Source organism: Oryzias melastigma, linkage group LG6 (genome assembly GCF_002922805.2).
Source record: "Oryzias melastigma strain HK-1 linkage group LG6, ASM292280v2, whole genome shotgun sequence".
Taxonomy (NCBI): domain Eukaryota; kingdom Metazoa; phylum Chordata; class Actinopteri; order Beloniformes; family Adrianichthyidae; genus Oryzias; species Oryzias melastigma.
The window spans coordinates 15,534,819-15,557,116 of NC_050517.1; the positions used below are offsets into that span (position 1 = coordinate 15,534,819).

At 38.7% G+C, this 22,298-nt stretch overlaps 4 protein-coding genes across 5 annotated transcripts; 3 read left to right on the top strand and 1 right to left on the bottom strand.

Annotated features, from left to right (window-relative positions):
- Positions 1-320: 320 nt before the first annotated feature.
- pik3c2g (phosphatidylinositol-4-phosphate 3-kinase catalytic subunit type 2 gamma) lies at positions 321-15,197 on the bottom strand. 2 transcript variants are annotated; one of them, XM_024281426.2, is made up of 33 exons: positions 15,089-15,197; positions 14,387-14,784; positions 14,234-14,313; positions 13,690-13,847; positions 12,626-12,740; positions 12,393-12,504; positions 12,019-12,089; positions 11,831-11,894; positions 11,634-11,759; positions 10,460-10,490; positions 9,375-9,555; positions 9,153-9,275; positions 8,861-8,989; positions 8,660-8,774; positions 8,453-8,586; positions 8,193-8,381; positions 6,396-6,489; positions 6,124-6,218; positions 5,657-5,837; positions 5,476-5,583; positions 4,232-4,324; positions 3,991-4,120; positions 3,774-3,910; positions 3,531-3,700; positions 3,246-3,402; positions 3,050-3,159; positions 2,806-2,974; positions 2,226-2,344; positions 2,054-2,150; positions 1,912-1,975; positions 1,758-1,837; positions 1,535-1,660; positions 321-1,242 (listed from the first exon to the last, which is right to left on the bottom strand). In XM_024281426.2, the coding sequence occupies exons 2-33, from the start codon at positions 14,732-14,734 to the stop codon at positions 1,078-1,080; spliced, it is 4,071 nt and encodes a 1,356-aa protein (XP_024137194.1). In that variant the 5' UTR covers positions 14,735-14,784; positions 15,089-15,197; the 3' UTR covers positions 321-1,077. The 2 variants fall into 2 exon arrangements, with proteins under 2 accessions (XP_024137194.1, XP_036068203.1); XM_036212310.1 differs by having other exon boundaries at positions 14,387-14,814; positions 15,089-15,156.
- A 503-nt stretch (positions 15,198-15,700) lies between these two features.
- On the top strand, positions 15,701-16,828 carry LOC118598848 (small integral membrane protein 29-like). Its single transcript, XM_036212312.1, has 4 exons — positions 15,701-15,852; positions 15,927-15,952; positions 16,051-16,159; positions 16,690-16,828. The coding sequence occupies exons 1-4, from the start codon at positions 15,727-15,729 to the stop codon at positions 16,735-16,737; spliced, it is 309 nt and encodes a 102-aa protein (XP_036068205.1). The 5' UTR covers positions 15,701-15,726; the 3' UTR covers positions 16,738-16,828.
- Positions 16,829-16,920: 92 nt separating this feature from the next.
- bncr (bouncer) lies at positions 16,921-17,756 on the top strand. Its single transcript, XM_024281429.2, has 2 exons — positions 16,921-17,077; positions 17,158-17,756. The coding sequence occupies exons 1-2, from the start codon at positions 17,028-17,030 to the stop codon at positions 17,618-17,620; spliced, it is 513 nt and encodes a 170-aa protein (XP_024137197.1). The 5' UTR covers positions 16,921-17,027; the 3' UTR covers positions 17,621-17,756.
- A 175-nt stretch (positions 17,757-17,931) lies between these two features.
- LOC118598847 (protein Bouncer) lies at positions 17,932-20,941 on the top strand. The gene is made up of 2 exons (XM_036212311.1): positions 17,932-18,043; positions 20,370-20,941. Exons 1-2 carry the CDS (start codon positions 18,036-18,038, stop codon positions 20,734-20,736), a joined length of 375 nt encoding a protein of 124 aa, XP_036068204.1. The 5' UTR covers positions 17,932-18,035; the 3' UTR covers positions 20,737-20,941.
- Positions 20,942-22,298: the final 1,357 nt, after the last annotated feature.

Consider the following 22,298-nt stretch of genomic DNA (forward strand, 5'->3'; position numbering starts at 1 on the left):
CAATCCAGTCCAGAGAAGTCTATTTCCATCCTCATTCATCACTAAATTCCTTTGAACGAGGAGGAGGAACGTACGGGTCAGCAGGCCTGTCAGGACGGGCTGGAATTAAGATAACATGAAGACTTGGTTTGGCCTAGAAACGAAGGTTTTTTTAATTCATGTTGCTTGTCTGTCTTTACATGTTTGTGCATGCTTGAGCACAACTGTGTTAGAAGGCCACTGATGGATAAGACGACAGAATGAAGAGGAGACTGTCGAATCGGCGCCTCGGGTCAGACTTGACCCGCTGACTTATCATCTTCACACACACTCTGCCCCCGTTTTTTTTTTTCAATTTAACTGGTCAAGGACCTTCAGTTGACACAGCCTGAAGGAAAAGCACACCTTTGCAGGTAGCATGCAAGCAGCTCAGAAGCATCACCTCCTCCCTAATCTGTCACATCAAATATCTGTCTGCTATTCAAGGTTACAGCAGGAGTGCAAATCAAAGTGCAAGTATAAAAAGCTAAAAGTTCTCTTCGTTTCTCACCAGATAAAATCTACATTTGATAGACATTTAAATAACAAAAGCTTCACAAAGTAAACACTTGAGTCTGTCAGATGTGTGACTCGCTGTTTTTAACAGAAGCTAAACTGCAGGTCAAAGGATAACATTGTAGGTTTGTATTTTTTATGTAAAGTGCATAATTATTTCTGTAGGGTGAGGCAAAAAAAGGTATTCATCAGTTGTGCAAGTTCTCCGACTTAAAAAGATGAAAGTGGCCTGAAATCTTATTTTTTTTTAACACATTTGGTACATTTCTCAGTAAAATAAGTAAACAAGCAAGACTAACAGACCAGCTCCTTCTGTTTAAGATCCTCCACTTGTTACCTGTATCAGTGTCACCTGTTTGAACTCATTATGTCTTATTGTATCTATGATGAAAATGTCAGGCCTCTCTCATCTTTATAATATAGAGAACTTCCACAGTTGGTGGCTAACTTAAATACTTTCTTTGCCCTTTTGTACAAACAGATACACTGTTTGTTTAGTGTGGTGGCTCCCCCTGCTGGCAGAATCCCTACAATGCAGCAGGATCAATTTGATCCATCCTCAAGAATAAACCATCGGTCCTCATCGAGCAGTTCCTCCTCGAGTTTGATTGTGGTTCCAACAAGAAGCCTGTTCCTCTGCTGCTTCCTATTCTTCACCTTCACGTCCAGCACCATCCCATACAGCAGCGGGACATGGTTGTACACCAGCTGTGAGGAGAAGACAGATAATTAATCGCTTGCATGACAGCACTCGTCTAAAGGGGTGGGGCCTGTCCACTCAAATGTCCAAAAATGTTCACATACAAACATGTTAAGATGCACACAATACAACTACAGTTCACACCACATACTCATGCATACAAACCAACACATGTAAAGTATTTCACGCATACTATTTGTGCAAAGGTGAACTTCTGTTGGGACAAATTTGCTGTTTTAGTGTCGGATCTCATTAGCGCCTGATTACAGAGCATGTGTGAAGGGGGGGGCTGAGAATTACCATTTCGTTGAAGGTGGGGTTGTCATTATCGTGGACCACCTTGGTCTTCCTCTTGGAGCTGTCCAGAGGGTCGGGTTTCAGGCACGTGACCACGTAGACGTCAGGGTTGGACCCATTTGTTTGTCTCTTCATTTAAAAAAATATATTAGTAAAAAATATATTTTTGGTTTCTTCATAAATACAGTTTTCATCCATTTTATTTTTAAAAGATGACAACACTCACAATGTTCCTCAGGTGTTTCACCAACACTGAGAGCTTGTTTTCTGCATAGGTGATGTACAGCTGGATCTGAGGGGTTTCTCCTGAAAGGAGTTACACAATCAGTGCAATCAGTTACCATTTGTAATCAATCTATCAATCTCCAGCTCCGTCTAACCTTCTTGTAACGTTGGTCTTGGTTGTTTGGGGCCATCCAGAAAGAGTCTGCACACGTACTCATTCTGCAGGTTTTCAGTGTACGAAAGCATGAGACATTGTAACATGAAAGGAGGCTGGAGGAACAAGAGAAACACACTCACCCCTTTGCCTGGTCCCTCAAACAGCACCTTCAGGTAGTTATTCAGCTCATGCATCTTCTTTTGTGGAGTGAAAGACATCTGAAACACCCCAGGAAACCTAAGGAAGGAACAGAGACTTCAGGCTTCTGTAGCTTAGGAAGAGCGGGAAAGACTTGTTTGATTTTTCTCTTACTTAGGAAGCTGTGATTTTATGAAGTGTTTCTCCATGTTTTTATGGATCTGCTCAAAATCCCCATATGTCTTCTCACTTGTCAGATAACCATCGTCAATTTTTATCTGCAGCTCATAAATCTGTAGTTCACACAAAACAAAAGAGTAGCAAAGTGAGTGAAAGAACAAGCTGACCGTTTCCAAGTATTCCAGTTTGAGCAAAACACGTTATCAAATTCACGCAAATCCAAGAGTGATTTATAGAAAATCCTCAGGATCTGCCCCTGATCAAAGAGCAGCGAAACACCAACTCACAGCACCCTTTCTCACGCGAGAGCAGCAAAGATTTTCAGCACGGCGGCGTTGTAGGCCGTAAATGACAGCTGAGTGCTTAAAGGTTATTCCACAGAGCCAAAAATGTGTGAAAGTGCTGTCATCTCCAAGTATTTCGTGACTTCCGTCAGCTCCCAAGACTATTAGAGCCTTTCACAAGGCAGTGTGGTGCATAAGGCAGACTCTCAGGGACATCTTGCTACAAAAGCACCCGACAGGACAGACGTTTTTTGAACCACCCCAGCACAAAGAGCAGCACGCAGCCTCACCATATCCTTTCCTTTGCCAAAGAAGCGCAGAATGACAGCCTCCTGGATGTTGTTGTTAGGAGCAGGGACGTTGTCCCGGACCACCGACTTTTTTTTATTCTGTTGAACCATTAAATGTGCCATAAAGTTGACCGTTGGTGCAACAGAATCCATACTCTCCTTGATTTTCCTAGAATACAAGCACATAATAAATAGAAGCAAAGTGCTACAAAACACTGTATGCACACAATTGTGGGACAGCTACTTTGTAAAGTAGACAGTGGCTTCCAAGTCCGTGTCATAAGGTCTGAGGTTGTTCTGGACGTATTCCAAATCCTTAGAATCCTTCAGCTCTGGCATTCCTGCCCGGAGCATCTGGAATCAGAAATGCAAACTCCTCACATCCTGTATCTTTAGATAGAAGCTAAACCACAGATTGGATGTTGTTTGAAATGCCTTACCAGCTCCAGCATGCTGAGTATTAGCGCCGAGCGCCCTCGGATTATGTTATAAGCTCTACAGCAGAGCTCCACAAAGTTTTGAAAGCGCTGAGGAGTCTTCCCACCGCCGGTGATGAAGTGCTGCATCTCAGACGTGAAGATGAAAGGGGATCGGTCCCTGGGATTAGACGGCAGAAGGTTTTTGCTGAGTCATCTTTAATTTGATTCAAAAAAAATATATACACATATATATATATATATATATATATATATATATATATATATATTTTTTTTTTTAGAACTTGCCTTTTAAAGCTTCCAAACTTTTGTGCGTTGCCCATGATTTTGCCAAAGTCAATGTGGAACATATGTCCGGTGCTTTTCAGCATGATGTTGTCGTTGTGCCGATCGCAGATCCCCAGGATGAAGGTGGCTACACACCACCCAGCACACGAGTGGATGAAGTTCATCACAGCCTGGGTAAACACAGCAGGCGTTTGTATCACTAGCTTACAAATACGATAACACAGTTAAGGAGGAGGATCTCACCTCATCATAACCGTCTTGAGTCCGGTTCAACATGTGAAACCATTTCTCCAGGGAATCAACCCGAAGCACTCCGCCCACACCCCACTCCTGATGAATCTTGGCCAGCGTCACTGCATCAGGAACCACTTCAACCAGCCCTAACAATTACACACACTTTTTTATTTTACTAATTCTAAATGTAACAAATGAAACATTTAAGCAGTTGATGAGCAGTTACCCTGAGCTTTTCCTGTGGAGATGCATCTGTAAGTGATCATCTTTAAATCCAGCCCCTCCTGGAGCCAAACTGAGTCCATCACACGGACTATCTGAAGCACCAGCATGTCTTGATTCAGGTCATCTCCTGTCTGAACAAGACGTCAAACTGACAAGAGCTTCATCTTTGTATGTACGCTTTATTTTATAGGTTTAATGAATTCCCCTTAAGATAACAAACAGGTATGAATATCAAAGTCTACCTTGCAGATGACACTGAGTTGTTTGGCCAAAGGGTCATTACAAATGAAGGAGATCCCCAAAGGAGCAGCATTGGAGCTGTAGAACTTACAGGCCTTAAAGAAAGAAGAAAAAACACACAGAAATGTTTTAACTTGTAACTATTAACTTTTTATTGTTTAAACAAAGTAAAGAGGCAGTGTTCATGCCTCATTTGAGCAAAGATGAAATACTGTCACCAAAGTGAAAAGGACACATGCAGGTACATCTAAAACATCTTTTAACTTGGTGAAAATTGTAGAACATTTTGTCAGTTATTTCAAAAAGTGAAACTGGGAATGTTTTCAAAGAATTATAACAAGTTGAAATATTTCAAGCCTTTATTTATTTTTATTTAGATGACTGTGGCCAATTTTGTTGTGTATGTAACATCTCATAATGACAATAACATCTATTGTGAATATTGAAAGCACTACTACTCAGTTGACTGTAAATACTCTTGGGTACAGCACTCTATGAGCAATCAGCTTGTTTAGCAACTGTCTTTTATGGCTTTACCTCCTAGTAAACCTCCCAGTCAGCAGTTTATTTTTTCATGATTGTATTGCTTACTGACCTAGACTGAAGCTATGCCCACATTCCCACCTAACCCATTACTACTAAAAACTATATAGTGCAGGAATATCTAGTAGCATGGATTGTAAACAACATCTTCACTACTTATTTTCTATCTTTTTAAATGGAAAATATGATGTTACAGATTTCACAAAGTGAAAATCTAATCAATACAATCATTTTACAATGCCTATATATGACTCACTGTGTTCTGATGATGAAAATGTGGAGAGTTTATTAAAAAATTACATTTAAGGGGACACCATGAGTCTCAAAAGTTACATTTTTTCTACCCACAAAATTTAAATTTCAGGAAAACATTTTTTTTTTACCCATAAGCCAAACTATAAAACAAGATAGAAATATTTTAATCTATGTTTATGTATCTACATAAATTATGATCTCCAGTTTTTGAAATAACAAAAAAAGTTACTTTTTCTAAATATTTGAATTTTGAATGTGCACTTGTATGGATCTTGAAAAAACACGTTCAGTTAAGTAGTATGTATTGTATTTTTTTGACTTGTTTTTCAGGTTTCATATTGCACATTTTTGTTTATGAATGGATATATATACAGTATGTACCCATTATAACAGAGTTTTTCCTAAATACTGACAAAAGTGTCATGTTCTGCAGCTCCGTTTTACTTACATCCAGATTGACTCCTTTCACACAAACCCCAGGATCCACTGGTAGACAACAGCTCATCCCTCCTTTGAAGAATTGGTCAATGTTCCACTTTAATGAGTTCAAGACACTCTGGGGCAAAGAAAAGTCTATCTTAGTAACATGTTTGGACTGGATAAAGACTAAAAACTTTGATATTACAGACCTTTCTTTGGGTCTTGTCAGCGGACCGCACCATCTCAGCCACGTGCACAAGAACCTGCATCATTTGAGCTTCATTGTCCAGCTCCTTCTTCATGGCCTGACCACAGCAGTGTCGCAGTGCTGCCTGGATCTTCTTGAACCAGCTTTGATAGTATGGGTCATTATGAGCGTCTGTCAGGAGCCTGTCCACACATATAAACAGCACTAGTTTGATAAAATGATGATTAAAAAATCTTTGGATTTAGCTGCACAAGATTATTTCTGCAGATGTTTGGAATAAGTGGCAACTTCTTTAAATAGTTATGTTCTTAAAAAAAGAAAAACACAAATGTTCCATAATTACTAAAACATGCTGAAGTCAAAATATTATTATATTTAAAAATGTAAAATCTACTTCAAATCTGTTCAAACTAAACATGTTTATGTGTAAACTAAATCTACACTACTGTAGTTTTGAGTGTAACTCACCAATAGAGCTGTTGGCAGATCCTCATGTTCTTCAGAGATCTGTCCAACAGCAACATCACCAAAGGGGAATTCAACTTCCACTCATTCTTCAGAGCCTGCCGAACAGAGGGACAGCTCAGCCTCTCGACGAACTACAATTCATGATACTTTTCTAAAGTGGGGCACCTAAAGGTCTTGGGTTAAGAATGCTTCATCAGTCAAATCTGGAGCTCAGTTTTGAACTTTGTCTTTGAGACCAAATGAAAGGTCTACACTGTGTTTGGTTTTCTCACCTGAACTAGCTGTGGGAGAAACATCTCCAGCTCTCCATCTGGAATCTGTTCAAAATAGTGAACGGCAGCTTTTCGAACGGTCCCATCAGGAATCCTGGAAAAACGTTTGAGCAAACAAACAAAAATTCTGACTCCAGCTGCAGTTATGACAGTGATAGAACAGCAAAATGTGTCGCTTTAAGATAAGAAAGCTTTTATTCACTCAGATTTTGACATTTTTAGACAAGTTTCAGTTTGTGAAATAATATAAAGTCACACTCATGATCAAACAAATCTTTCTACAGGTTATCATAAAAGTTGTCACACACCTGGGCGACAGTCTAAGACGAAGTCACAGAGATGTGTTTTGACAAGGATCCTGACAAACTTCACATATCAGCTATCAAGCACGGGGGTGGAGGGTTAATCATTTATGCTTATATTGAAGTCACAGGATAAGTTGCTGTCAGTGAATAAATCAGCTTCACTATGATTTTAGAGCCAAATGTGACATAATTGCAACTATAATCCATATAGAAATGACATGCTGCAACTTCCTGGTCCAGTTTACTAGACTCTACTAAGCACATGAAACAATTAAATATAATAAAATTAAACTAAAGGAATTTTCAATATCATGATATAAATATATATTTTTATATCAGCGACAACGATATTAATCACGATATAAACTATATTTGTCAAATTTGAACACTCTGTGGCTCATAAAAGAAATTTGTAATTATCAGCAGATTGTTTACATTTAAATATGTATTTCCTAACATACTTTAAAAATAACAGATGCACTGAAGGAACATGATAAAGTGTTTTTTTCAGACAACGAAATAAATATTACAAACTAAACTGAAAATTAAAACAAAAAGTTTTAATTTTCAAATGGGAATATAAAAAAACTTAAAACACTTGATCAGTTCTATTTGAAAACAAAGCGTTATTTCTACAAATAAATTCTGTTTTGAAGTTTTACAGAATAAACATAAAATTGACAAACATTTTTGTCTAAATCGGGTGAATAACCTCTAAACTGAAAGCATAATTCTCACGCAGTTCAATGTGCTAAGTCCTAAAGTCCGCTCTGTGAAAATATAATTAGCTTAGCATCGTAGCATCTTGCTATTCAACTGCACTGTCTCCAAATCTACACTTTTTATCCAGGATTTTTTTTCTGGGGTCGCCAAATGACTTTAAGGAGTTAAGGAATTCCTTTTTTTGCAAAATGACAATTTTCAAGAAGGAAAGTGACTGGAACGCATGTTGAGACGATGCTAATTAATACCAGATTTCTTGTTTATTGTCTTGTCGATAGATGTCACTTTTTAACTTAACTTTTAAAGTCTGAAGAAAGAGAGAGATGTTGAAGTGTGGTGGGGAAAACAAACAGTGATTTCTTTAAGAGGAGCTGTTGAGAGTCTACAGGGGGGACCAGCATCGACCGCCTCTCCTTCGCCACGCCGCAAATTTGCTGCTGGACCGTAAAAAACGGTGAAGGCCAAAACGCGTTTTTTTACGACCAAATTCACCAAAAGGAGAGCTAATAAAAATGACTAATTAGATGCAAACATTTACTCGCATCTTAAAATGCTTGTGCCTGGTGAGTGTTAATTTTGGACCCTTCAATCAAAACTCTATAGAAAAACATGTCTCGAAATATATCATTATCATTTTTATCGCTCAGCCCTGCATAACGTTTAATCATAAAACATTAGATGAAAACAGTAAGATGTTTATCTGTACACAAAAGTTTTTGTTTTTGTTGCTTTAGGCAGATTTCTAACACGTCGTCTCTGTGTGGCCTACCTGTCAGTGAGCAGGAAAAGAGCCTCTTCAGGGAGGTAGATGGGCCAGTTGTCGACCACCGTGTAGATTTCTGTCAAGTCTTTAGGCTGCCACTGAGGCACGCCGCCCAGCAGCAGGTGGAGGAAAGTGCTTCCTTTGTTACTCAAGTGGTGTTTGCTCCACAGGAAGGCCTTCTCGTTTTTTGTCAGACTGGTAGCAGAGAAAACACCTTGAGCTCCGACACAACTCCAATTTTTGTGGAAGAGACTTCTGTTACTCACAAGCAGAGGCAATGCTTCTTTGAAATCTCCAGCATTTTCTTTCGAACTTCATCGCAAGGTTCAGAGAAGTTGATCGACCCCGGCAGAGCTACGGGTCTCTGATAAACCCACTCGTACTGATCTGGAAAATCAAGCTGAAGGACAAGAGAAACAAGAGTGTGAATTTGGGGTTTCTGGGTCAACCGGGAGTTGTGTGATGCTGCAGACCTGGAGTATGACCCCCTCAGCCTGTTTGTGGATGTCGGACAGTGCAGGACTTGGAGAGAAAGGCAACTCGGGTAAAGTGCACATACTTAGGAGAACGGTTCCTCTTATAAGAGTCCTAAAAGTATAGACAAACATCTTAGGAACCTGAAAACGCTTAGCAATGTTTTTCCAACAACTACCTTGATAAACTGATAAACAAACCCGTGACTGTACAGAGGTAGAACAACCCAGGCTAGAAGCTCCAGGGATTTTCCTTTCTTTGCTCCTTTTATGCGAAACCTCAGCATGCATTCGTATGGAAGCTGATTTATCGGAACCGGAAAGACCATCCTGGAAATGACACACAGTGGCATAAATATCCTCCCCTTACCTATTTAAAATCTAATTTTTCTTCACTATTTGTAGTTTACTAAATATGACTAAGAATGCAGGATAAAAATGTAAAAACCAGCTGATCTGAGTAAAGAAATGACATTTGTCGCATTGCTCTTACGTTCGGTTGCAGTTGATCTTGTTTCCATATGACAAAGCAGTGCTGATATTTTCCGAGATGGCAGTTTCGGAGACTGAAACTCCTCCATAAATCAAATCGCAGGAAAGGGAAAAGCTCTCATAGCTAAAATTCAAAGGGGAAAAATATGTGACACTAATGTGTTCATTTGTGTGCGTGCGTCAGCGCAGACAGAAGAATACAAACATGCGAATGTACTCATACCTCAGCCAGGTGGGGTGCAGCTTATAAAAAGAAACTATGTTGAACTGCAGAATGTCTTGGTTGTTGTCCACGTCGCGGGTTTGAGGGCTGCTGATTATTCTCTGAACCGTAAAGTCGGACTGGAAGTTGTCAAAATACGTCTGCAGCAGTTTCAGCAGGACCCCATGGAGCATGACCACAACTGTAACACAAGTGCAGTTTAGAAAACGGAAGCATTCGTTCATAAACACAGCTGTCATCATTATTGCACGTATGCATTCTGCAAATGTTAGCATTGTGCAACTAAAAATGTTTTAACTCTGGAAAACCCAACAACTATTTTTTTCTGGTCTATTAAAGCTAATTTTACACTTTTTTTTTTGGTTTGTTTGTTCATATTGAGTGGCAGGAATTAACAGCGACCAACTAAATAAATTAATATTTAAAAAAAGTAATTAAATAAAAAAGTATAAACCTTGTTGGTGCTCCAGGGTTAAATACCACTAACTGCAAAGCTTATAAAATCAAGTTGGAAAACTTTCTTTTTTACGCATGGAAGATGGCTTTTTGTGCCTTTTGATCTTTAGAATTAAAGTAATTTACTTTATTACTTATATAAATAAAAGATATTTATATATAAATATATATATAAATAAGACATTTAAAAAAAATAAAGAATTTTAAAGTATGACCATTCCTTGAGTTAATTTACTGTGGCCAAACAATAAAAACAAAAGAAAAAAAATGAGGCTGTAAGTAGTTCAGCATTAAAATAGTGCATAATAAACTCATTTTAAAATTAAGAGTTTTAAATATAAACAGACTTTTTTATTTTTAAAAATAAGATATAAAAATAAGTAAAATTCTCAAATCAACTGATTCTTTTTAACTTTGTAAACTAATGTTGCATTTGAATCAGTTTTATGCTATTTCTACTACACAGTTTTGAATGCCTAATGCAATCTGTGACTTCAATTGGCAAAAGCTGATCAAAGAGAGCAGACTTGGATTGTTTCTAGAAAGTTAAAAACCTTTTGATCCCAATTCTAACAACCAAAATCTAGAATTGAAATTATTAATAATTTAAACTATTTACTGCTACTCACCAGACTGACACTCAAACATCTCATCATTGCTCTGTAAAACACAAAAAGAAACAGATTTTATTCTTCTGAGTTTTCCTAATTCAGTGTAATTTAAACATATAAGCCTTTTGTTGAAAAGACACCGTGGCATGACACTCAAGATCTACAGTATTTTCTCAAATGAAGTTAAATTACAGCATTTTAATGTGTGTGATTCTGTGACATTTGAGTGTTTATAAATCTATTCAGAAACCAACTTCCGAACTGTATAGGAATGACAACAATAATGTAAATTAAGGAGGAAGCTCAGATACCCTTTCAGTAAATGGTTAAAGATTAATATGGACACTAAAAAAAAGGCATGTCTATAATTCCATTCAAAAAAGTTAAACATTCATAGAATATAGATTCAAGGCCCATTGTTTACCTGTTCAAGTATGTATTTCTATTTTGACATAAATTGAGGTTCCAGCTCATAAAACACACAAAAAAACGGATTAAAAAAATGAGAAAACTGGAGAAATCTGCCCAAATTCTGCAGGACATGAATGTTTTAATCTGAGTTTCACCAACTAATCATCTAAACTCAAAGCACCTTCAGCGGTTCCCCACGTCATTAAATTGGCTCAACATAGAGAAAACTTTAGACTGAAAACTATCCAGGAGACCATCATCATATCTTCTATAGTCTGGGTGAGCCACTATGGTTTCTAGCTAAGAAGGCTAGACCATTGAAAATGTGTGAGATATTATTAAAAAGGAAAATGAAGAAGAACAGCTGACAGGAAGCATCAAGACACTGGACATCCATACAATGGCAAAAGCTGATTATATTAATGAAGTTATTAAAGCCAAGGGATTCCTAATCAAATACTGAAAATGGACATATCACTTTGAAAATTCTTTATTTTGATTGGCTTGATGTGATCATGATCTCTGTCTTTATCATTTCTTGTAAAAACTAATTACTTAATTTGCTTAAATGACTACTTAAATCCATTAAACAGCGGGATCTGAATGTCGAGTCTTAGAAAATTGAATTTTTGAATGAAATGATGGAAATTAATACATTTTTGCATGATATCTATTTTCTTTGGAAAGGGTTTTTTATGTGTTTTTTTAAATTGTGTTGTGACACTTTTTAAAAAATTTATTTATATCCATCAGAAAGTGTGAAGAGAGGACGTGCTCATACCAAAGTTTTGAGGTTGATTCTGTTGAGTCGACCAATGGCTTCCTCCAGTTCTTGGCTCGTGAGTCCAAACAGCAGATTCGTTATGGTGCGAACTCTTGTCACCACATAACTGACATTCTGCCAAGACTGCAGACGTGACGAGATGAGAATCGTTTGGGAAGAAGGATTTTATTCGCAGAAAGTAGATCACCACTCACCTGACTTTTTATGAGCTCTGCCACTTCTTTGCTATAGTTGTTGAGCACTTCCTGCATGCTGAGCCTGCAAAACACACATTTGAGCACATAGAAGTGAACCAGGAAGTTATGAGTTCTTCCCATAATTCATTGCCAAGTAACAGATTATTTTACAGGCTGACAGGCATGAGGAGGAATAATCGTCCTACCTGGAGATGTTGTAGACATTGACAGAACCCAGGAATGGATACAAGTGACACTCTGCTTTGTCGTCTTCAGCCTTACAACACAAACAATGGAGAGTGCTAAATTTAACAACATTTTATGAATCAAACTATTTTACACTAGTACAAAAGAAGATTTAGGATCTAAATCTTTTTTTTTACCCTTTATCCAGTTTCTTACTCTCTGCTAAATGTCAGCAGTGTGTGTAAACAGAACAAAGTCGAGGGCTCTGGGTGTTTTTACAACTACAATAGCCCTGATGATGACATCTCCGTTTGTGACCGCAGCGTTTCATGGGTGGATATAAGGCCAACCCTGTCTGCTGTAAGGTGACCGGGAGGAATTTGAACCCACTCACATCTCTGACCAGATGGCGGTTCAGCTTGCTAACATGGATGATCCGCAGGTGGATCACCTGTTTCAACTTGTGGCACATCTGTACTTTCTCGTACACGGCAAGGAGTTCATCACTGCGGAAGCAGAGGGAGACGTGATTCAACTACGTGTCTTTGAAGAAAACTAAAAATATGACTGACAGTAAAATGGATCCAGAATTTCAGGATCTGCAGCTGTGATGAAAGACTCACTCACTTTTTCAGATACTCCTCGGAGTCGCAAAACTTCACAACATATTCCCCGGCTCTTCTGGGGTCGAGGTCAACCAGCTCTAAAAAATCCTCAATCAGCTGCTGCACTGGGTTGTTTGCTGAATGAAAGAATAGAAAATCAGAGTCTGTACACTTCCCCCAAATAAATTTGATTATAAAATTAACACTCCAATGAAAATCAGGTTTTTGGTGTTTTCAACATGTTTTTGTAGCATTTTTCTCATAATGGAGGGGATCTATTAAATAAGTTAAGATTAAAACTGTATTTCTAAGTTTTTCTTTGCTCAAATTGTGTTGGATCTGGAAAAATTAAAAAATGTGCGTTTTGAAAAAGCGTAGGTTTGTGATGCAGCAACTCCCTTCTCCGCTGTAATTCTGATGCATCCACTTGCGGACAAATTGATCGTCCAGGTTTTTTGTTGCACTTAAAATATGACAAATTTTTAAAACATGTTGGAAAAAACAGAATGGAGAAAATTAAAAGATCACTAAGAATACTTTTTAATACAAAGAAATATAGTTGGAGTGGGACAGAAAGGTTTCTTGCAAGTTATCACTTAAAGATAATAACTCTCAAAGTAAAACTGTATATATACAGCTGCATACACAAACATTTTGGCGTGATCGTTGTCGTCCATCGTTGTGATTTAGATTGAGATAAAAATAACACATCAAGTGTCCATTTCGGACAGAAACTGAGATACTCCCTACAGGTTCACGTTTGTTTGTTATGCATTTTTTTAGATTTGAATCACGAATATTCAACAAAAAATAACCAATTTTACTGATTAAAAAATTAAGCATTATGTGAATACATTTTAAACTCAAAAGCCATTTAAGATGAATCATTAAAATAAAACTATATGTTAACATTAGTTTAAAGAAGAAAAGTCATTTAAATTATGTTTTTGTTGTCATCCAATTACTTTTAGGAGGTTATGTAATAATTTAGTTATTCAGGACTAAATGGCATTTTTATTGTTTTACAATTTTAGGCCAAGCACAGCGCTTTGCTGATAAGCTAGTTGTTATTTTGAAGTATTTTACCCTCTGTGGGGAGGGGAAGCTGGTGGTTGTCCTCTTCGGTGGATACGGTGAACTCCACCTCCACCTTGTGGAGCAGGGAGGGGTGGATTTGCACAAGTCGGCCCCACACCAAACCGGAGTTCTGATCAAAGTTTGTGTGCTTGTACTGTGACTTCAGTCTGTAAGAATGACAAATTACCAGAGTGGCAGGAAAACTAAATATTACGAGAAATATGAACAGACGTGTTTAGAAAGATTACATCACACACACTTCAAGGTAATAAATGTAAACAGAGAAATAAAATCTGATAAACCAAATGCACTGCAAAACCAGGCCTCTTGGATATAAGTACAAAAAGCAGATTTAATGCAAATAAGCAAAATAATCAGCCAATTGGATAGAAAAAGTATTTTTTAAGAAAAATATTCTTAGATGTTTTAAAAAACTACAATTGTTTTAGTTTTGAAAAACTGTCTTGACAAGATTCGACAGAAACAAAATACTTTATCTTAAAACATAATCATTTGTTAAGATTCAGTTTGTGTTTTGTGTTCTCTGCCTTACTGGAATGTTGTGCTGCAAAAAACAGCCAGATCTTTAGTGCTCCCCTCTGGACACTTAGTTAAGATGATGGCCCACGGATCCTAAGATTAGGATTAGCCAATGTCAGAATAAAATGAAAAGAAGTGTTTCCAGTGAGAAACTTCATGTACTCACTCGAGTCTCCACTTGTGTGTGTGATCGTGTTAGTCTATTTGGCGGTGTAGGGATGGTGTTCACAGACATCTTCCTGTCGTGGATTTGTGGTGGCCTTTTCCTGGGGGGAATGGGAGGGGGCGCAGGTTCTGTTCTCACGGGATCGCGAGTCCTAGTATCCTTGGGTGGAATTGGTGGAGGGCCATAATCCTGATGGTCAATATTCCAAGAACCTCCTTGAGGCTTAGCGTCATTTTCAGGCATCAGGTTATAGTAAAAAGCCTCCTCTGGGTAGTCTGGATCAGACGGAGGGAAATCTGCCGCGTTCTGTCTCTGCAGGTTCCCATTGTGTCTCATGAAGGGATCCATGAGAAAATAGCAAACCGTCTGGTCTGGCGTCTCCACTCTTCTCAAGAACGCTTCAAGATAGGGAAAGAAAAGGGATTTAACTGTTGGAGCACAGGAAAAGCAGTCGCTTAATGATTAACAAAGTTTCAAAACTGCCACTAAAATGAAAGCAAAGGGGTTCTACGTATGAGAAGGACGGGACTAACACCTTCATAGATGTTATTATATCAACACTACAGCTAAAAATGCTTACTTTTTACTCAAACTTAACAGAAATGTAACAAACCGTTTCTGCCTCACATAAAAGCACCTACTCCTGATTAGCTCTAAATTCTAACATCAATCATTTACCAAAAGGGTTTGCTTAAAGCTTACCATCACAGCTCTGCTCACGACAGCACCTGTCTCTATGAAGGGCAACTTCTCAGTGCTGAACAAGTCAGACCTGTACAGCCCAGTCTGGGACTAACTTAACCTTCCCGCCCACAAAAACCTCCCCTCTGCTGGAGAAAACTCCACATTACATCCTGGGATTTATTTACAATTTTTACTTTTTTTAACATAAAACAAAATGTATTTACAGCAAATTTAAAGAATGTGTCCACTATAGATATTTGTTTTGGTTTATCTTGTGCTGCATTTATCTGAAACATCGTCAGGTTAATCATGACTGAGCTTCTTTTGGTCCACTCCTTGTTCAGGAATGTCATGGAGCAGGTTGAGATGTGAGGCTGCTTTCCTGTAAGTACGTCTCATGTCACAGTAAACCTCCCCTTTCCTTGAATCTAACATACGAGGTAAGTTTTACATTTTGTCTAGAGCTCATCCTCTTGGGTGGTAGACAACAGTGTCTGTTTCAGTTTCTAAAGCTATGAGCTAAGCGAGGGGGAAGGAAGTTCTTGGGAAGCTCTCGGTGGAAGTGACAGCGACAGCTCTCCACTGAATGTGTCACGCAGGCGTCAGCTGTGCACAGACCGGACCGGGGGCCTCCATGAAAGCAGGCACTGGTCGGGATGGAGGTGAACAGGAACGACACAACTGCCTTCAAGCCCCCTGTAGACCAAACACATGGATTTCCTGGTTACTACGCCCTCATTCCACTCGTCCTCTTAACCCTGATTGGATCCATCCTGGCAGCGGTAAGAGTCTCTCAGCTCCTTGAAGCTTTAACTTTCATATTAGCTCAAGTTTCTAATTATATTCTCCTTTTTAGGTTTTTTATATCAGAAAGAAATCAAGGTAGAGTGGCACCTGTCGTGATTTCGGTTGAACCAAATACCTGAAAGCAGTTTTTGGATGTTCTCATTGGAGTTTGCTTTGATCCCTTTGCAATGCAGATTAGAGGAGCTGCGCCACCGGCTGATTCCTCTGTACAGCTACGACCCTGCAGAGGAGCAGGAGGAGTGGGGCGATGCTGGCAGGGAGGATGAGGAGGCTGAGCTGACAGTAAGCGAAGCATTACCGACGGTCTTTAAAGATGACTTTAAACACCGACTGAGAGGAACTGTGCTCATAGTGATAAGATTAGTGACAGATAAACAAAAGGCAGAATTAGTATCACCTTTGACCTTTAAATCAAACAAGACTGTGACCTCATGAAAGTAAAATTCAAAAAGTGATGGAAATTCATGTTGGCCACATGAATAAAAGCGGCCAAGATTCCCATATTCAACATATTCTCATTCCCAACTCGTCACATATTGATTTATGGTGACTTTTTGGGCGTCCCCAATTTGTCGTTTCTTGCCGTGCTGGTTGTTCCCATGAAACCACGGGTCTGGGCGTTTTGTCCAGACACGAATGTGTTGACGAATATAGACTAATTCATATTGTGTGTGGGTAATTTTTGATCTGTAATTCGTACAATACATGTTGTGCGTAACTGTGTGTACTTGCAATTGTGTATTCATATGCCCCAAAACTACAAAATACGAAAAAAATACAATTTACTGTAACAATTTCTTTTTTTTTTGCAGGAACCCTTGTGCAAATCCTCACAGCTCACCTTCACCAACAGAAAATGACCAGAAAGTCTATTTACAAGCTAAAACCTTCATTTATGTAAAGTGGCTTCATGTTCAGACACCAGATGGCACTGCTAGTCCACTTTTTGTTGAAGCTACACTTTAGTTCTTAATTTTGAGTTAGAGTCTTTGGGGAAAATGTGTACCAGAAAAAATTTCCTGAAAGCTACAACTCTCTGTTAAACTTTAATTTTTCTTTAAAACTTTTAATTTCTGTCAGCCTGAGTTTTCAAAGCACACACCTGTTCCCAACTGCCAATCAGAGGCCTTAATAGAGCGGACAGACCCTCATGAGTTCAGCAGCTTTCACTGGCAGGAAGATGGGATCACTGAGGACCAGGTGAATGACAAACTGACTGATTTAAGGCTCTTAATCTGTATGGTTTACCTGTGTTTGTGGGTTCACACTTGTATGAACAGCACAACTTGGGGCCAACCTCTATGGCTCCTCGCCTCCATCCTGTTGGTCTCTGGTCCCGCCTCTTCTCTGGAGCTTCTGCGGTGTAACTTCTGCCCTCTGCTCGAAAAATCAGAGTCGTGTCCGTACTTCACCACAGAGTGTCCGCCCGGCGAGTACTGCACCAGCTCCAGAGGCTTCTACGGCGCCCTCCACGTCCTGTCCGCTCAGGGCTGCGTCAGAGCCGACCTCTGCGGCTCCTCTGAGATGGTCACTTACAGAGGGGTACAATATAAAGTTCGTTACGCTTGCTGCTGCCAAAACGAGTGCAACGAAGTGCCGGAATCCAAAATCACACTGAAGGAGCTGCTGCAGATGATCAAGGCTAAAGCAAATGAGACTGAGGCTGCTGTGGAGAGGCCTTTGGATGTGTGTGCAAACAGCACACTGACAGAAATGACTGCAGCTCCTGCTATCAAAGCATAGATTAGTGTCTGAGTCTGAAGGGTGGCCTGTTAACCTGCAGGAGTCTCCAAATAGAAGCAGCATTTAGTCAAATGTTTGCACTTGTGATTCGCTCTTTGTGTTTATTATAAAGACAGTAAGAGAGGGGGAAAAAAAATATGTATTTTTGGTGTAAACATTATAGTTCAGAGAGAATAAGGTGGGTTTGTAAGCCTCCCTCCTGCTGTAATGTGACGTCATTTTTCTGCAGTAATTGATCCTGAATTAAAAAAAAGCACTGTTTAAAATCCTACTTGCTGTATTTGGTTTGTGGAATTTACCTACAGGTGTGCTTGGAGGTGTGGCCTCTTGAGCTCTTAAGAACATTAGGTTCTCTGGGATGCAGTGAGAAACTAAGATTTGCTGAGGAAGGGTCTGACATTTTTAAACTTGGAAAATGACTTGGTAAGTTTTTCTTTTATTCCAGTTCCTGATGTTCATGCTGAAATAGTTTTCACAAATATGTGTAATGTGACACTGGTCCAATCAGCAAACTACTGGCACCTGTGCATAGTAAAACTTGCAATGATCTTGTCAGGGCTTCTTCAACCCATAGGAACCAATTGTTACATCAGTGTAAAAGAAACATATCTGAAATGTTTTCTGTGCTCAACTTTTTTTTCCCCCACATTTTAATAAGAAAAAAAATGGCTCTTTATTGGTTAAGGAAAAAACAAGCTTTTTTTTTTTTTTTTAAAAAAAGGTTTTAAATTCATTTTACTGTTCATTCCTCTCTATAAAGAACCCCAAAGCGGTATTTTGATCAGTTCATGCATTTAAGAGTAATCCTCTAAAAACTTGCGCTGTCTCCAGCACTCCCTCCCATACCCATGAAACCGAGCGGTTGGAAACGTGCTGACGTAAGATCGATGCCAACAGCTCTCTCCAGGAAGAATCTGTGGTGCAAGCTCCGCCTACAGACTAACACAACACTCAATTGCTCCCCTTATCCAGTGATGATCAGCAAAACGTCCATTTTAGATGCAGAATAACATATCTTCTAATTGTGTCCTGTTTTCTATAAATTCCAGCTCTAATAGGTGTTTGTTACTTTTCCGCTGCGCTCCTTTAAGGTCCGGCACAGCGGTGAAGCAGCTGTGTGTGTGTGTGTTGTGGTGCAGTTTAGTGATGGCCAGGCTAACTACAGGCAGATATATGTGTATACATCTTTGAAGATGCTTGGATTATTGTCGTGGGAGAAATACAGACATACTGCCACAGAATCTAGGATGACGTCATGGAGCAGACAGCAGGCGGAGCTTCATGAATCGAGTCGTTTTACTTCCGGGTAGAAGCAAACTCATGGAATATAACTAATATTTCATAAATAATTTTTTTTGTGGTCCAAAGGTAATATATGATCTTAAATATATAGTTGACTCTGATAGGCTTAAGAAAATCATGGTAGGGTCCCTTTAAGCTTTTTTTGGGGATGGGGGTGGGGCTTGAATTAGTTAAAGAATATGAATATCTTGGAATGATTTTTAACCGCTGACTGTAGAATCACTGGACCTCTCAAAGTGTTTAAGTCAACCATAGAAAATGCCCAGTCGCCGTGGCTTCCTGATAGTCTGCCAGCATTTTGTAATCCGTCAACAGTGATTGGTTCGAGTCTTCTAGTGTTTTATAGCGGACGACACACAGCATTGCGGTGCATTACCGCCACCTACTGATATGGAGTGTGGGTCAGATCCTTAACCTATTAATACCCTTCCACTTAAACGACCATTTGGTGTGGGTACTTCCGGTTAACATGAGAGGGGAGGGGTTAATTTGTCCAGTGATTCTACAGTAAATGTTCTTGATTACTCCCTTAGTACTTTCAAAGACCATGTTTAGAAGATCTAAAAAAAAAAAAAAACTCTTCATAACATCAGACCATCTTTGACAAATTGTTTTACAATCTGGACACTCACTTGTGACACTATTGGACAGAATCTTTGAACAAAAGGGCTTTGAAAATATTTGCCAGAAAACCAGTTTTAACCTCTGTTATTGAAAACTTAAAAAATTTGGGATTTAAAAATGATCATTCTTTACATTTGCATATACAATATATAAATATTAAGCATAAATCTGTAGCGGGTCTGTACTCAGAGGTGACTCTACATTTGTACCAATTTAAGATGATCTGTCCTCTGGAATAGTGTACCCCTCACCCTAAAAATGTTCAATAACACTGAAGAATCAACTTAAAATTCAGCTTAAATTCAAACGCACACTCTTGAAGAGGCCATGCTCTGTAAGCTGCATGAACCTGCAGATGTAAATATTGTATGTTGGTGTTGACTGCAGAGTACATTTTGACCTTTTTTAATAATTTCATTATAATTTTTCAATTTACATGTACGTTTTTGATGTAGAAACTACTTTATTTAGCTGTCAACGTTTTTTGTATTATTTGTCACTTTAATGTTGATTTTATGTGTTTGTTGATTGACAACCCTACACCTTTCCCAGAAACTAAAGTGGGAAATTAGCTTTACAATTCATACTGCTACATTTACAGAAATGACCATGAATGTGCACTGTCCTTGTACAAATACATATTAAATAAAGGTTAAGTTTGACTTCTGTTCAGGACATTTGCTGACATACCCAGTTAACTAATTGGCTTGCCTAAAAGTAAAATGCTAGAACTGTCATGTCAAGCCCTAGACGATCCTTTTTCTTGGTAAAAGCATCTTATCTTGATGAATATTGACCCTGTGGTGATCTCCATTCCTTGCAGGCAGCTCGTCCATGCTGCTTTGTTGTGGCTCTCCCTTCCCCTCCCTCTGCTGCTCTCTGAAAACCTCCATTGCTACTTCAGCCCCATCCTGGAGAAGGAAATAACGTTTGAACTCATCGTGACGGAGTGCCCTCCCAATGAGCTGTGCTTCAAGGCATTGGGTCGCTACGGCAACTATACCGCCCTGTCAGCCAGGGGCTGCATGTTGGAGAAGGACTGCAGTCAGGTGCACAGCCTCCGCCTCCTGGGCACCGTCTACAGCATGAGCTACAGCTGCTGTGACTGGCCGTACTGTAACCGGGGCGTGGCACTGGAGCCGCTCACCGCCATGCTGGTGGCTGCGGCCGTGGCGGCCTGCAGCTTTTGACTAAAATGTGAAAACAAAAGCGGTGAATGCCCAGTTTGAACAGACTGAGGCAAAAACCAAAATACCAGAAGAGACAGTTTTAAAAATGTTTTTATGTAAGTGTATTCACTTTTTATTTTAAGTAATGTAAATAAATAGTTTAACAAGAGATTCTGGATATTATAAGCTGCTGACACCTCTGAATAAAAAGGAGACATCCGTTTCATCTTGTTGTGCTGGTGAACATTTTTATTTTATTTTGTAGAACAAGTTAAAAATAAGAATTATTGGAGCTGCTAGTCCTTCATTTGCATGGTCGCTGTAGCAGGGAGTCATATTTTGAAAAGCTAAGACCCAATCCAACCAAGGGCACACCATGTTACTTTTCTGATAAGAAACATATTCACTTTCCTTCTGGCTTTTATCTACAGAGGTCCTAAAGTTAATATTTAGGTGATATTTTAAGTTTAAGTGTGTGTTTGGATTATTCACGAACAAAGTGTCTACATCATATTGGGATTCTATGTGGACAAGTTGGAATCAAAAGAGAACAGTTAGAATAGTTAGACTCAGAAGTAGTAGTAGTTTGAAATTGTGAATTAATTGTAATAAAGTGGAGACATTACCATTTTCAAAAGAACATTTTGCTCTTTTCAAAACCACTTTTTTTTGGTTTGAATCTTAAACTTAAAAAATGCTCAGTTATTTACCTGAGCTGACTTCACTACGATGCCATCCCAAAACCATGTTTATAAGGAATAAATATTGTGATCATCAACTGGATTCAATGAAAATTTTCCCTTTTAAGATAAAATTTTGATCTCCAAACCAAATATATCCTGATTCTATTGTGTCTTGCTTTTAAAATCATCCAGAAGAACTGGTTTAAACCCTAAATTGTGAGGAGAAAAGCCAAAAAAAAAAAAAAAAATATTCAGGCTGTGTTGTTTCACTTGCAAAGCTTCTCTGCAGCCTGTACCGGCTTTGAAGAAAAATACTGGCATTTTCAATAAATAATAGGATTGTTCGTTCAGTTTTGTCATTTATTTTTAGGTTTTTCAGCTGAGGAAGTCTTTCATCAGTACAAATGAACTACTTTTTTTAACCACTACAGACCACTAAGCAAAATTACAGTAAAACATCTAATCTGTTGTCAGAACTTATATTCTTGCCTTATGTCTAGTTGCTGTTCATGGACAAAGTTCTTGAAGTATAACTGCAAATCTACTGCAGGAGGATCTTTTTTTTTACACAGGATGCATTTTATTTTGAAAGGAACTTGTATGTGCTGCTGTCAAAATTAATATAAAAAAATATAAATTGTATTTCAAACACTGTAAAAGTGATGAAGCTACATGTTATAAATGAAATGCTTGATGGTCACGAAAGTATAGAAAAAGTGACATTGTGGCTCTCAGTGGTCAGTAAGAAACTGGACCAAATGACTTTTTTAGTGTTAAAGGTTACAGACCACTGGCTAAAACTAAAAAGGAAATATTTATGTGTGCATACATGGATGTGTACATGTCTGAGTACACACTAGTTGTTAGAGCCATCTGGCAGAAATTGTGTTGTTTGTTCTA